Genomic DNA, 16,014 nt, shown 5'->3' with positions numbered 1-16,014 from the left:
CTTCTCTTCTCTTCTCTTCTCTTCTCTTCTCTTCTCTTCTCTTCTCTCCTCTCCTCTTCATTTCTCTAACTCTTTCTTTTCTTTCTGTTTGTCTTCTTTCTCTGTTTCTCCCTTTCTCTCCCCCCTCTCCATCATTCTCTCTCTGTTCCTTTCTATCCTTTTTCTCTCTTTTTCTTTCTGTCTCTCTCTTCTTTGTCTCCTCCATCTCTTTCGCCCTCCCCCATCTCTTCCTTCTTGCTCCTCCCTCTTTCTGCCTCTCTCCCTCCCTCCATCTCTCTCTGTCTTTGTCTCTGTCTCTCTCTCCCTCTGTCTCTCTGAATATGTAAGCACACACATATGTGTGTCACATATATATTATATAAAGTATATTATATACAATTTTATTATATATATTATGTGTTAAAATATACGTGCATAATAATCTCAGTGATGGATAAGGGGAAGCAATAATAAGTGGGAGGCTCAAGGAAAACATGTAAGAGATGCCACTTGAACTGAACCTTGAAGGAAGTTACATATTCCAAGATTTGGAAATGAGGAGAGCGATCATTGCAAACACAGGGGATAGACTATGCAAAGGTGCCAAAATAGATGTCTTAGTGTGTGATAGCAAGCAGGCCCATTTAACTGAAATGTAGAGAGAATGTGTGTGTGTATGTGTCATCATGTGCTGTAGTGTGAAATAAATTTGGAAAAATAGACTACAGTCATGCTCTGAAACACTTTGAATACCAAACAAAAGGATTTATGTTTTATCCTAGAGGCAATGGAGAGCCACCGAAGGGTCTTGAACAGAGGAGTGACAAGGTGCTTTAGGAAAATTAATTTGGCAGTTGTACAGAGGATGGATTGAAAAAGTGAATATCTTTATTTTTTTATTTTTGCTTTTTGGAGGGCAGTTGGGGTTAAGTGACTTGCCCAAAGTCACATGGTTAGTAAGCATGTCAAGTGTCTGAGGCCAGGTTTGAACTCAGATCCTCCAGACTCCAGGGCAGATGTATGTACCACCTAGCCACCCCTTATCTATCTATCTATCTATCTATCTATCTATCTATCTATCTATCTATCTATCTATCTATCTATCTATCTATCTATCTATCATCTATCATCTATCTCTACCTATGTATCTATCTAGTTTATTAAAGCCTAATCAATTTTTTGACCTGAGAGCTTTGCTCCTGATAGGATTATCTGATTCCTTCCTTGCCACTCTTGCCCCAACCCATACACAGTAGAAGGATAAAAATGCTCGTCATGTTTTTCTCCCTTTTCGGCCACACTATCGCTATTAGGCTTGTCTAAAAGATGCACAATTCTGGAGATGCCAGAAGATGGTCCTTAGCTGAAATAGCTTTGCCTTTGGAGTCCCCCTGCCTCTGTAATCAGGCTCTTACCAGCTTATACAATGATTGAATAGCAGACACTGGGCCCAAACCTCCTAAAACTGCACATTAAAGTAAACAAGTCTTGCAGTGGTTCAACTAGCTTAGCAAGTTGATGAAAAATCACCAGGGGATGCATTTAATGAGAGGCATTCTAAGCTAAATAAAACACAGTGTGTCTCTTTGTTTTGGGACTGGGACTGGGGGAGCCATGAGTATTAAAAATTAATTTCATCTCTCCAGTCAGCTCCAAAAAGCCCGCTGCAGGCACTGACAAGTTTGAACAACTCACAGAAGGTTTATCTATCAGTTGGTGGTGGTGGCTTTATCAGTCTCATCTGCTGCTTTGCCTCCCCTGAAGCTTGTCTGCCCCTGACCTTACTTCAACACAGCTGATCAGCATGAGGGAAGTTGATTTGGAAGCTCATTAATTTTTTACTTGCCATGTCTCTGGCTTGGTGGGGGAGCTTGGGCCTGTATCTGTCAGAAATGTACAATTTTTTTATTGCGTCAACAAGGAGAGAATCACAAGTTAGATTTTTTTGGAGGCTTAGCTGTGAGTGCCACTGAATGCTGAACTGACCTACACCACCCCTTCCCATGCCCCTAGAGAAGTTATGGGGGAAGAAAGATCCCAGATGTTGTTCTCCCTGTTTGTTCTGGCGGTGGCTGACAGAGCTAAGCCTCAGATCCTTGTTTCATTTCTGTCTTCTACACAACACTTAGTGTAAGTCTTTGCATGGAGTAGGCATTCATTAAATGTTTCTTCACAATGAATGAGTGACTTCTAAATAAAATACAGATTAAAAGACCAGATTGCTTCTATCACTTGTTTCGCATACTATCTGCAAATACATCAGTTTAGTGAAAAGCACATGCACTTGGATTCATAAGAACTGGGTTACTTATTAGTTGAGTGATCTGAGGCTAATCCTTTAACCCCTATGAGTCTCCATTCATTCATCTGTGGAGTATATCTTGTGGGCCTGTGGAGCTGAAGGGACCTTGGAGACCCTCTACAGTTATCCCTTTCACATCACAACTGTACCCATAGAAGTTTCTATATATATCAATGGTTGGCATAAAAAACTAAGTGGGAATTTTGGGGGAGTTTTGCAGAAGCCACAATGATACGTAAAGCCCAGCAGATGACGCAGAGCCTATGAACAAATACTTTGCCCAAATTTTATAATAGGTTACTGCAAACATCCCATAAAAAAAGAAAAAAAAATTCAGACTTCTTCTCTGGTACAAAGGGAGGGTCCAAAAATTTTATGGGGATTTTCCAGATCGTAGGGGTACCTAAGATGCTCCTAACCCCTAACTTCTGTGATGTGGAAGGGGTAACTGCAGTTTAGTAGTTCTCAAAGTGTGGCATCCCTGACACCCTTTCAGGGGTCCGCAAGGTCAAAACTATTTTCATAGTAATATGAAGATATTTTAATTTCTAATACAGTAAATATTGATAGATATAGTCCACTTAAACAAAAGATCCTTGGTGGGGTACAGGGTGGTCCTCAATAATTTTTAAGAATGTAAACAAGTTGTAAGACTAAAAGGATTGAGAACTCCTTATCTAGTGTAATCGCTTCTTTTTCCAGAGGAGAAATTTGAAGTGAAGGTAAAGCAATTGGTTCAGTTATAGAGTCAGTAAGAGACAGAGCCAGAATTCAGATTTGGGTCTTTTGACTTCCCATCCACTCCTTTTTTTCCATTATCCCTTTGAAAGTTGCGTTATCATCAGACTCTCACTTATAATTTAATGATTAAGTCCATAAGCACGTATTGAGTGCTTATTCACATAAGGCACTGTGCTTGCTGTTGAGGCATGGGGTCGGATCTGGTAGCTGGAGGGAAAGGAAAGAAATACACAGAGGATAAGATAGAACTCCTTTTCTAAAATTATTTTGAATCTGTAGAAAAGCAATTGTGGAAGAATAGAAAGAATGCTTGATTTAGAATAAGAATTATAGCCTCACAGTGCTGGGTGGATCAAATAAGATTTTATATATCTACAAACATAGAAATTTATACATATATTTAATAATCTAAACATAAATGTTATAAAAAAAGTTATTTTTTCTGACTCCATACTTGTTTCCTTATCTGTGAATACTGTTATAATACTGTTACACTTCACTGCTGAAGATACAAGAGCTTTAAAGTTTTTGGTCTGTGCTTGTCAGAAGGAAACTTGCTAGTATTGTATTCCAACAGACAATCCTAAATATACAGTATAGTTGAAGCTCCCAGGATAAGATCAATCTGATTCTTTAGATATCTTTGACCATTTTTTTTCTAGTACAGACTTACAGTCTCTGGCTCCAGACAACTATTTGATTGTCAGTGTATCCCTAAAACCCATTTTGGGGACTCTCCCAGTCAAAAAAAAAGTTCTAGAGGGTCTAGGAGTATGAAACCCCTATTTTCTCATGATGGTGACTATTTAGCATGTACATTAAATTAGTGACAGGAACAAAAGAGTAAAGAAATAAGAATCAGCCTTTTTTTGCATTTCTGCCTTTATTATGGATATATGTCAGCAATAACTGACTGATTTCTCTCAGGCTATTACAGAATTAGCCAAACTTTCTTCCTTGAGTTATACCAATGTAACAGAGGACTAGAGATGTGAAGACAAAGGAAAGGATGAGAATGCATATGCATGTGGGAAGGAGAAGGGAAAGAGGAAGAATAAATGTATTTGCACATAATCTTTGGTGAGATCAGAACCAATTCTAAAATAGTGAGGTTAGATCATTCTTCCTTTGACCTCCCTGAATGCTAACATTATCCATCAGTTATAAATTATCTAGCCTTTCCATTAAAAAAGAGAACAGTCTTTCCAGTGAGGTGCTGTCTGGATCAATACTTGCCTTGTAGCTTTCTTCTTTGTTACAGTGTCTGTCAATTCTTGATGACTGATTAGAGGTATTGATTAACAACACACAGTTCTTTGCTGAAATTCTTTCTGGGAAGGTGGACTCCCAATGTGATGGAAGCAGACCAAGGTAAACAATGGTGCTGGAGTTTCTTTCACAAATTAGAGGATTTAGCAAATACATGTGGAGGAGGAAGAGGTCTCAGCATTTTACAGGACAGAGAAGTGGTCCAACTAGAGGCAGTAGGTGATGCAGTGGAGAGAGTGCAGGGCATGGAGTTGGGAAGATTAAAGTTCAAATCCACCCTAAGACATATATACTAGCTGTGTGATCTTAGGCAAGTCACTTAATCTATGTCTGCCTCAATTTCCTCATCTGTAAAATGATGATAGTAATAGCACCTACTTCCCAGGATTGTTGTTAGGATCAAATGAGATATTTGTAATGTACTTTGCAGAGTGCCTGGGATGTAGAAGGTGCTTAATAATTGGTTGTTTTCTTTCTTCTGAGTAATCAGGCAATTTGGGAAGAAGCAGTGAGTAGTATGGTAGAAAAAACACTAAACATGTAGTCCCAAGACTCAAGTTCAAATCTGGACTCTATGATTTACTAACTATGTGACCATGAGAAAGTCCTAATCTCTCATAATGTCATAATGGGCCTCAGTTCCTAATCTCTTTGTAAAACTCATTGGTGCAGGCTACCTCCTCCTACTAAGGGCCTCTGCCTGTGGGCTCTTGTGGGTTAGGTTCAGTTCTTGTGATGTCCTAAGGGGAGAGTCAGTCTTTTTCTCCTTTGCCCTAGGTTATTACACTGCGGTACTAGAGGCAAACTCTGGAGGAGAAAAATCTCTAAAATAGACATGGCTCATGTCTAAGGTGGACCCAAGAGGGATTAATAGGTTCCTTTCTTGAAAGGTACTCAAAATAGATCAGGTGTGGGACAGATATTTTTTGTTTCTTTCACTATAAAAGCAATGCTTAAAATACTAAAAACCCTTAATTGTGCAATGATAAATAGTTAAAGCATGTGAGTAATTCATCATTCCTGTTATTCCATCCCAGGAGATTTATACTTAAAACATTAATAGATAATGATGAAATTAATAGATAAATATCTTGTAGGTTACTGAACTGAGCAGCTTGTTCAAGGTCTACAGCTTTTTTTTTGCAAGTCAGATGTGCATGGCTTATCCTTCTGTGAGTGGTTATCTCCTTCAGACCCCTGCAGTAACAGGAAATATCCCCTCCTACCAGTCAGCACCAGATTCAAGAGCTCTCAATCTCACAAACCCATAAGGCCGATGCCAAGGCTGGCCATGCTCATCTTAGGACCACTGTTGCTAAGGGAAAGGAACAGGAAGCAGCTGAGGCAGCCAGGGTACAGAGATTCAGTGTCAGGGTCACCCAGATAAGCAAATGCTCTGCCTACTATGTGTAAGCAACCACAGCAGTGGAAGGCAGAAAGGGAGAAAGAGCCTCTACGCACTTCTATGGAAGGCTGGGAGAGACTCAGAGTATTGACATGCTTGATAGGCAGAGAGAGAGACAAAGAGAGAAAGAGACAGAGAGAGGAAGTAATCTTTTCTTTTAAAATTTGTTTAATGAGCAGGAATTCTTGTTCAGTGGTGCTTGTTAATTGAAAGTGACTGGAATCCTAGGCCTGGATTCAGGAAGACCTAAATAAAAATCTGGCCTCAGATACTTACTAGCTGTGTGACACTGGGCAAGTTACTTAACTTCTATTTGCTTCAGTCTCCTCTGCTGTAAAATGGGAATAATAATAGCACATGCCTCCCAGGGTTGCTGTGAGCATCAAAGACATAATATTTGTAAAGTGTAAAACACAGTGCCTGGCACATAGTAGGCACTTAATAAATTCTTTTTTTCCTTCTTGCCTTCCTTCCTTCCTTCCTTCCTTCCTTCCTTCCTTCCTTCCTTCCTTCCTTCCTTCCTTCCTTCCTTTCTTCCTTCCTTCCTTCCTTCCTTCCTTCCTTCCTTCCTTCCTTGTTTTTTATCACCTACTAAATAGGTTATCAATTTTTTTAAAAAAAAGGAAAGAGAAGAAAAGCTCCATTGATTCCTATGCTTTCCAACTTAAAAAAAAATAGGAATGGGTGTTGTTTTTGTCAAGATCTTTTTCAGTATCTATTACTAGAATCATATGATTTTTGTTGCTTTTGTTATTGATATGGTCAATTACGCTTAATAGTTTGCCTAATATTGAACCAGTCCTAAATTCCTAGTATAAATCCCATGTAATCATAATGTATGATCTTTATGATATATTGCTGTGGTCTCCTTGATAATATTTTATTTAACATTTTTGCATCAATATTTATTAGGAAAATTGGTCTATAGTTTTCTTTCTCTGTTTTTGCTTTCCCTGGTTAAGGTATCAAAATAATATTTGTGTCATAGGAGGATTTGGTAGGATTCCTTCTTTACCTATTTTTCAAATAATTTATATAGTATTGAAATGAATTGTTCTTTAAATGTTGGGTAGATTTCACTTGTAAATTCATTTGCTCCTGGAGATTTTTTCATAGGAAGCTCATTTGTGGCTTATTCAATTTATTTTTTCTAAGATAGAGTTATTTAGGTATTCTATTTCTTCTTCTGTTAATCTGGGCAATTTATATTTTAGTAAATATTCATCTCTTTTACTTAGATTGTCAGTTTTATTGGCATATAATTGGGCAAAATAGTTCCTAATAATTGTTTTAATTTCATTTGCATTGGTGAGCATTCTTACTTTGCATTTTTGATACTGATAATTTGCTTTTCTTATTTTTTTTTAAAACCTCAGATTAATCAATAGGTTATACATTTTATTTTTTTCCCCACAAGAACACTTTTATTTTATTTATTACTTCTTTGGTTCCTTTTACTTTCAATTTTATCAACCTCTCCTTTGATTTTTAGGATTTCCATTTTGGTTTTTAGTTGGGAATTTTAAATTTGTTCTTTTTCTAGTTTATTTTTTTTAGTCTCATGCCCAATTGTTTGATTTTTGTCTTTCTTTTACTGACGTAAGTGTTTAGAGATATATAATTTCACTGCTTTGGCTGCATCACACAAATTCTGGTATGTTATCTCATCATAATTTTCCCACTTGTAAAATGAGAGATGCAGCCAAAGCAGTTGGACTAGATCAGAGGTGTCAAAAATGTAGTCCACATTCTACTACTGAGTTTGGCCACCAGATTAAAATGTAATTGGAAAATATTTCAGGAAAAAAAATAAAAATACAATAATATAAATGAAACTAATATATGGTTTTTAAGTCAATATGAACCCAAAAGAATCCTTATGTAAAATTTAGTGACTTCTGGTTATATATGAGTTCTATGCCACTGATTCTAGAATATCCTCATTTCTCTGTGTAGCAGCAACCACACTGGCATGCCCAGGATGGCTACTAGCACAGGTTCTTAGATCTGCTTTATTAGGAAAGATAGCTGTTTAAGGGGTCCACAATCTTTTAAAATTATATTCAGGGGAATGTAATTATGTTTAATTTAATTATGTTCAGGGGAAAAGTCAATACTCTGAACTTCAGAGAAAATACAAACAGAGAAAATACAAGCAGAGAAATAAAGACCAACAGACAGGGCTCTGACTGCCTGAATCACCTATACACTTTACATACATCCCTGGATCGAAAGAGCCTTTACATCTGAGCAGTAGGAAAGCTCTGAATATATAACCACTCGGAATCTTGACAGGGGCATCACAAGATCCTTCTCATAAGAGAGCTCCCAAAGCAAAATAACAACTCAGAGCATATATAAACTTTTCAGAGCTAGAGGGCATCATAACCCTCATGACTCAGTGCCTAATTAGAAATTAGCAAAAGGTGTGAAAGCCTTCCTACAAGCAAGCCTCCCCTAAGCAAGCTTCCCTTAATGGGTTCCCACATGAGACTTATTAATGGGCGGGGAAGATCATATATCTCATTAACATTATACTCTGCCTATGAATTCCTTTGGGGGATTTGGGTCAGAAAGCTTCTTTTGAGGGTTGCTTGGGTGGTGACCACCTTCCACCTGCTCCCACCATAAAGACTTGGCTGGCCATCTCTGAAAGATTTCTGCCCTTTAATGTGGAAGTGTGGTTAAAAATGGTGGAAAGATCATGGGTCTGGGTTCATGAGACCTGGGTCTACCATCTAAGTAGCTGTGTGGCTCTTTTCTTCTCTGTCTCACTTTCCTTGATCAAGAGATGGATACTAATATTTGTCTTACCCCCTGAGGCCAGATGTTGTTTGGATAAAAGGAGATCATAGATGTAAGATCATTTTGAGAAAAGTTAACCATTTATAACTGAACCAGTTAATATTTCATGGGAAAAGGCTGGGGATATCAGCTATGAATCTGATGAAAATGTTCACATTAATCTTTGTTTCCTTATAGTTTTCCAAGGCACAGACACCCATTGTTTACCAAGTAAACCCACCGTCTGGAGTGCCAGGTAAGCAATATTGTATTAAAGCAGAGACTTTTGAATTTGGTTTTAAATCCCACCTCAGATTCTTATTTACTCTGTGACCCTTGAGTCCCTTGACCTTTCTGTGCCTCATTGTCCTCATCTGTAAAATGAGGAAGCTGGACTAGATGACCAGTAAGATTTGCAACTCTAAATTTATATAATCCACAGACAGTGATGTAATTCTTACTCCCTTTGAATGGATTTTGTTTTTTTTCTCTACTCCTGATCATTCTTTTTGTTGCTTAAAAAATTGGTCTCTTCTCCATGTCTGTTGGGAGAATAGATTCTAACTCCAACCTTTTACCTTTAATCTAGTTTATTCTTTCCTCTGACCTATTTTGCAATATGTTTCACAGTGCATGTACATTTAAAGACATTTAAATGGGATTAAAGCAATTAGGTCTTCCCTGTGATTCAGTCAAGAAATGGAAGCCTTAAGTTAATCATTGTTTTTTAAGGTCATCAGCATTAGATGGTTGTTGACTACCAGCTATGTGTTAGGACCATCATCCAGTACCTTTTGCTGTCAAACTTTCCTACTGTGAGAGCATCATTCTGAGATAGGCAGTTAGACTAATATGGAATCTGAAAAAATAAATGAAAAACTCTCTCCAGCAGAATGGGACAAGGGACTGTTTTGTTTTTGCTTTTATATCCCCAGTGCCATCTGCCCCTGACCCCTGAAGCTTAGCATACCCCACAATTCTGCCTTATGTCCTCTTTTCTTCCTACACTCCATTTTTTGGTGATCTTATCAGCACTCATGGCCTCAACCATCATGTCAGTGCATATACGTCCCTCCCAGATTTATATATCCAGCCCTCATCTCTCTCTAGAGCTTCAGTCCTTTCCTACCAAATTCTGTACATCTCTGTTTTGATTTCACGTGGGCATCTCAAGTTCAGTTTGTCCAAAATGGAATCTATTTTGTCTCCCAGGCTTCTGGACCCCTGAAATTCACCAGTATTCTTACTTTTCCTATTTCTGTTGAGGATATCCTTTCAGCTACCCTGACCACAACCTCTGCATCATCCTTTAATTTTCCCTCCTTCCTCATCTGTCACCTTCGATCAGTTTCCATGTCTTGCCAATTTCACCTCTATAGCACTTCTTACATCCATTCCCTTCTCTCTATTCACATAGTTACCCCAGGACGTCAGCCCCTCATCATCTCTTGCCTGGACTATTGCAGGGTTAGAGTTAAAGTTCCTCTTCTAATTGTTATTAATAATTATTATCCCTGCTTCCAATCTCTCTCTTCTCCATTCCATCCTCCACATAGCTGCCAAACTGATATTCAGAAGCAGAAGTCTGATCACATTAATCTCCTTCTCTTGTAGCCTCCCTGTCACTCTGTAGTGACTCCCTGTTGCCTAAAGATTAAAATACTCACGTCTCTATTTGATATTTAAAGTCAGACTATGTTCAGTACATCTTTCTAGAATGACTTGATTTTAGTCCTATTCACATACTCTCTTCTCCAGCCAAACTGGCATAATTGTGCATAGCATTTCATCTCTTGCCTGTGTACTTTTACACAGGGTGTGGACCATGCCTGAAATGTTCTCCCTTCTCATTTCTGTGTCTTGGAATTCTTACCTCCTTTCCATGTTTATGTTAGTTATCACCTCCTACTTGGGACATTTTTCTGACAGCCCCAGTGCTTAGGGTTCCCCCAACAACAAAATTTTTGTTATTATTGTTCAGTTGATTGGTTGTATCTGATTCTTTGTGACCTCATTTGGGGTGCTCTTGGAAAAGATTTTGGAGTGACGTGTCATTTCCTTCTTCAGCTCATTTTACAGATGAGGAAACTGAAGCAAACAAGGTAAAGTGACCTGTTCAGGGTCAATTACTTTGTGGTTATTCTATATCTTGTATTCTATTGTATCTATATTGTATTTGTTACTATATCTCTATTGTATTTACTTATTTATTATTATACAATATGCATTCAATGCAATATACATTTATTAAGTGTCTGCTACATGGCAGATACAGTGAGGTGCTGAGGATTCAGACAAAAATAAAATATTCCTGCCTTGAAGGTGCTTTCACTACAGAGGCAAGTGTAGTGCAGTGGGAAGAACACTGAACTTGGAGTTGATTCAAACTCCAGCTTTGTCACTTACTGCCTCTGTGACACTGGGCTACTCACTTAGTCTCTCCGGACCTCGGTTTCTTTACTTGTAAAATGAGAGGGCTGGTTCTGACATGGTGGCCCATGCCTGTAATCTCTGTTACTGGGAAAGGCTGAGGTTGGTGGATCACTTGAGCATTAAAGAGAGCTGAGCTGCATTATGGCTAAAACTTGTTGGGTGTCCACACTGGATTTTGACGACTGGAGAAGAAAATGAGACTGATGCACAAGTCAAGACATCTCCCTAGTGATTGATCCTCTTCAAGAATGAAGGATGAACAACCCCCAAAACCACTAATGTGGTGAGTGTCTGGGGGTGGAAGGGGCAACAGGGTCTGAGGAGGGGCAGTCCTGGTCCATGGATTAGTTCCTCACTTCTGTAATGACCCACAATGGGACTGGGCAGTGAATGGATACTGGTCTTCTAGCCTGGGCAAATAAGGAGACCTAGTTTCAAAAAACAAACAGGAAAAATAAGAAGGTTGGACCAGAGGACCTCTGAGGTACCTTTCAGTTCTGAATTTCTTTTTCTATCACCATTCTGCTAAGGGTGGGTTGGACAACATCCATACATTCGAGTAAAGAAAAACTGCATTTAAAACAAAATAAGGAATTTTAGAGAGAGGGGAGCAACAAGGGGAATTAAGAAATGCCTCTTCTAGAAGGAAACACTTCTGCTGATCCTTGAATGAAGTTAAGGATTCTGAGAGACAAACACGTAGAGGGAGATGATTCTAGGCACAGCCTGCACAAAAGCATGGACACAAAAGATAGGATGACATCTATGGGGAGCAACATGTAGGCTATTTTTGCTGGAACATAAATTATTTGAGAAGTAATGAGTAAGTAATCAACCTAGAACAATTAAGTGCAACCAAGTTGTGAGGGGCTTTAATTGCCAAGTAGAGAAGTTTGTGGTTTATATTAAAGGTAATGGAAGTTCCTTGAAGGCAGGAACTATTTTGGTTTTTGTCTTTGTATCCTTAGTGCTTAACACAGAAGGTGATTGATAAATACTAGTTGTATCAAATTGCCTTGCACACAGTAGGGGCTTCATAAGCATTTGTTGGATGGTTGGTTGGTGGGCTGTTGTCCTTTTTTCTGAAGAGGACCAGAATGACCTCACTTGGCTAGAGTGAAGTTACAGTGCATCTGACTGTGGTTGATCAAACCAGTATGAGCTCAGAATGTTTTACCACAGGTTGGGCACAAATAGCGCATGTGAACATTTGGGGTGGATTCTCTAAATTTGAGCATCTCGTGTTTCTTTTGAGTTACCTTCAATTCTACTTTGCTCATAGAGCACAGCACCTCCTCTGATGTGGGCCCATCATGCTGGGTGGTCCTGTGCCAGTGTCTCCCAAATGACACAATCAATTTCAAAGTTCTTAAGGGGGACCTTGAGAATGTCCCTGTATTGCTTTTTCTGACCACCCTGTGACCACCATTTTGACCACCATTTGTTGGAAGAATGAAAAGGAGAGGGCACAGAAAGCTAGAGCATCTGGTCCCAAGGAGGGATGATAAATAAATAATAAATAGTTATCAATTATTAATAATAAATAAATTATAAATAAGCTGAGGGGCAACATAATAAATTCTTATTGAATTGTTTTGAAGAATATTGACTAGTCAAGAAAGTAAAAATTGTCATGAAATAAATATTTTGATGATTTTTCTTCTCAATTTGAAATGGTACAACCAAGTGCAAGTTTGTAGTATCGTAGGATTTTAGAACTGGAAAGAACCTTAGAGAAGATAATCTAATTCTCTAACTTTGTAGATAGGAAAACTGAGACTCAGAGGGCTGAATGTTCTCCCAAGGTCATATAGGTAATATACGATAGAGCCAGGATTTTAATATGGATTTTCTGTCTCCATATTCAATGTTCTTCCCACCACACACTTCCCACCACCTACCTATTATGTCTCTCACTAATGAAAAATATAAATGACTTTGGGGCTATTTTTCTCTGTGGGATTGTCCACACATCTGCTTCCCTGTGGGCCATCAACAACTGACTGTTCTTAAAAAGAAACAAAGTCCATAAGAGAGTTATGTGGAGAAGCATGGATCCCAAGCCACTGGGAGTAACATGCGGTCAATGTACATGATGGAGGCCTTTCCAAGAGTGAATGATGAGGGAGGCTGTGGTAACTTTGGGGTGTGAGGTAGAATGGGATGTCTGCTGGCACCCAGATATGCCAATTCCATTTCTTCTACCCAAGTTTGAACTCTCTCCCTTGCTACCACCATCCTCTCCACCTCAGGGTTTCTTCAGCCTTCTCTGTAAATGATCAGCTTGTTGGCACTGTTGGAGAGGTCCCCCGGGTGAGATCCACAAGGCTGCATTTTAGCAATCTTTTTCCAGACAATTACACTCAGCTCATTTAGGAAGCCTGCCCAGAGTTAGCAACTAGGGAGGTGTGTGTGTGTGTGTGTGTGTGTGTGTGTGTGTGTGTGTGTGTGTGTATGTGTGTGTGAAGATGGGAACAGCCCAGAGGAAGTTTTATGAGCATTTACACTTCAATATGTGGTTAACAGTTCTCTACTGTGACAATTAATTCCCCATAGGCATCTTAGTCCATCTTAGCTATTAATCTGCCTTGGGCAGCAACCTAATAGGTGAAAACAAAGAAGATACTGGGACCTCTAAGTCATAGTTTCTCATGCCCACCAAAGCAGGTCATTGGATCAAAAACAAAGAAACAATACATGTCTTTTCTTTGTCCTTCTTAATCTAACTTAAAGCCTATTAAGATTTGTATGGAACTTAGCATATTCCTATGCCAAATATTTTGGTGTGTGTGAGACATTTCTACAACTGACTTAGGGCAGGAGTTATATAAGTAAATAAAATTGGATTTTGGGTCCGCATTCTCCTTTCTATAGCATCTCTTTCCCTCCTCCCCAGAGCAGAACTGGGACAAAAGATATTTTTGCCTTAGGCAAGGTTTAAAAATTGTGCCATGTGAGACCTGACATCACTGAATAAATGTCTATGTGTCTTGGAGAGTGAGATTTGGGGGGCATTAAAATGTACACATTTATTTAGAAAGATATTGAAAAGCTTTCTTCCTGGAAACCCTGTGTATTATGCCTTTGGTTACTATCCAACTTGGCTATCTCTATTTCCAATTCTACAAACACTTTCTGTCTTTTAAAAATCAGAAGACATATACATTTTTGCATAGAGCCACTGAGGGAATTTGTTTTGCTTGATTATGCATATATGTATTATATATATATACATATATATAATAAGAAATTTGTTTTTCTTAGTATGGGGAGTGTGAGAAAGAGAAAAGTTTCTGTTAATTAAAAAAATACAACAGTGACAAGAGTGGTACTATAAATAGTTTGCTCTTTCAGGTCACTGCATTATTAGTTTTACTTAATTATTTTACTTGGTTACTATAGACCTCTCATGCAGTAGGATTAATCTATTATGTAAAGTCAAAACAAAACACAATTTTCTTTTTAAAAAAGAGACATAATGAGGGTCTGAAGTAGGGTGGCAGACATAAGAATGGCATCATGGATAGAGTGTTGGACTTGGTGTATGAAAACCTCGGTCCAAATCCTCTCTCTAATGCTTGCTAGTTGTCTGATCTAGGACAAGTAAATTTCACCTGTATGATCCTCAGTTTTCCCTTCTGTAAAATGGATATTATAATAATACTTCTAGTACTTACAAGGAAAAAATATATAAAATACTTCACAAACCTTAAAGTGCTAAAAAAAAAAAAACAAAACCCAAACCCAAACCAGTCAGTTTATCTAATCTCAACAAACTCCCTAGAATAATAGTAAGTGAATAAAATCATGTGTGGGACAAGAGAGAGAAAGAAGTTCAAGATGACCATGAGTTTTCCATTCTGAGTGTCTGGAGAATGGTGATGCTTTTAACAAAACTATTGGAATCAGGAGGAGGAGCAGGCTTTGAAAGTGAACTCTATCTGGTTTTAAAGACAGGGTCTGTGTCTAATCGATAGTTTCAATCTCTACCAATGTCTTGCAGAACATTGATAAATGTTTGTTTTATTGTTGTATTATATGGTTTGGATTTGAGATCTTGGTGAGGCATGCAGGTTGGAGATGTCTAGCAAGGTGATTGGTTGGAAACATGGACTGGGATAAAATTTGGGACTAAAGTTTGGGAGAGGAGAAGAGTGAATCATAAAAATAGAGGCAATAGGATTCCATTATTAAGGGGGAAAGTATCGTATTTCACCGCATAGTCATCACAGATTTTATGCTAATTTTTTTTTTTTTTGCAAAAGAGTAGGGTGCAACCATTATGTGAAGCTTTTTTAAAAAAATCATGCCAGTGTTACTTAAAATCATTTATTATTAAACTCTCTTTGGTGCAGGATTAGGATGCATGGAATATGCGTGAATATATGTTAAAATTGGGAAGATATAAGTCTCACCACGTCATGTGACTTATTCATGGCAGCTTAGATTGATTGCCCTCCCAGTCCCTTCGTGACTTTGGTTTTTCACTGGGTTGAGTGGCCATACCATTAGTACTGTAGTACTCTAAACAAACCATGCAAGTTAGCCTTTGGAAATATACTGAAAATGTGTGTGTACGGAGACTTCTAGGCTCACAGTTCTCAATGTGTGAGATAAAAGCGCGTCTATATGCCCCTGATGAATACATTGCTGCTCTGCTTACCTTTTAAGTGTTGTGATAAACAGAATTATACCATTTGACAAATATGTGATGAAAGGTTATAAACCAATTTTCAGAAACAAACAAACAAGGAGCCATGATCATGCTATAGTGATAATGACATGCTGAAATGTGGTCTAGAGAGGAGTGGAAAGAGTGTTGGTCAGAGCCTCAAAGAAGGCTTCCGTTTAGAGGGTGGGGGAAGAAGGGGCGCCAGTGAGAAAATCAGAACAGGAGCGGTAGAAGGCAATCCAACAGAATAGACTATCACCAAGTACAAAGGGTGCAAGGATTGAGAGAGGAAGCTACTGTGTAAGATTCCTCTAAAATAAGCCCTCCCCCGAAAATAAGCCCTATTGAGATTGCTACTGTAGTGAAGGTGATCCCCGGCGCTACACGCTACATTACAGTACCCTCTGTATGCACCGTCCCCCCCGCCCC

General features: G+C 38.5%; 1 protein-coding gene across 1 annotated transcript in view; it reads left to right on the top strand.

The window, feature by feature from the left end:
• PKHD1 (PKHD1 ciliary IPT domain containing fibrocystin/polyductin) overlaps positions 1 to 16,014 on the top strand; it is a 669,991-nt gene that overhangs the window by 19,660 nt on the left and 634,317 nt on the right. Inside the window, exon 6 of the mRNA XM_069070581.1 lies at positions 8,679 to 8,736. Within this exon, the coding sequence (XP_068926682.1) occupies positions 8,679 to 8,736 (58 nt within the window). The remainder of the gene's footprint in view (positions 1 to 8,678; positions 8,737 to 16,014) is intronic.

The sequence above is a fragment of the Petaurus breviceps genome, unplaced genomic scaffold (assembly GCF_028583685.1).
Source record: "Petaurus breviceps papuanus isolate PSGF00001 unplaced genomic scaffold, PetGlider_PUasm1.0 90822, whole genome shotgun sequence".
Classification (NCBI taxonomy): Eukaryota; Metazoa; Chordata; class Mammalia; order Diprotodontia; family Petauridae; genus Petaurus; species Petaurus breviceps.
This window is presented reverse-complemented; position numbering and strand designations above follow the sequence as displayed.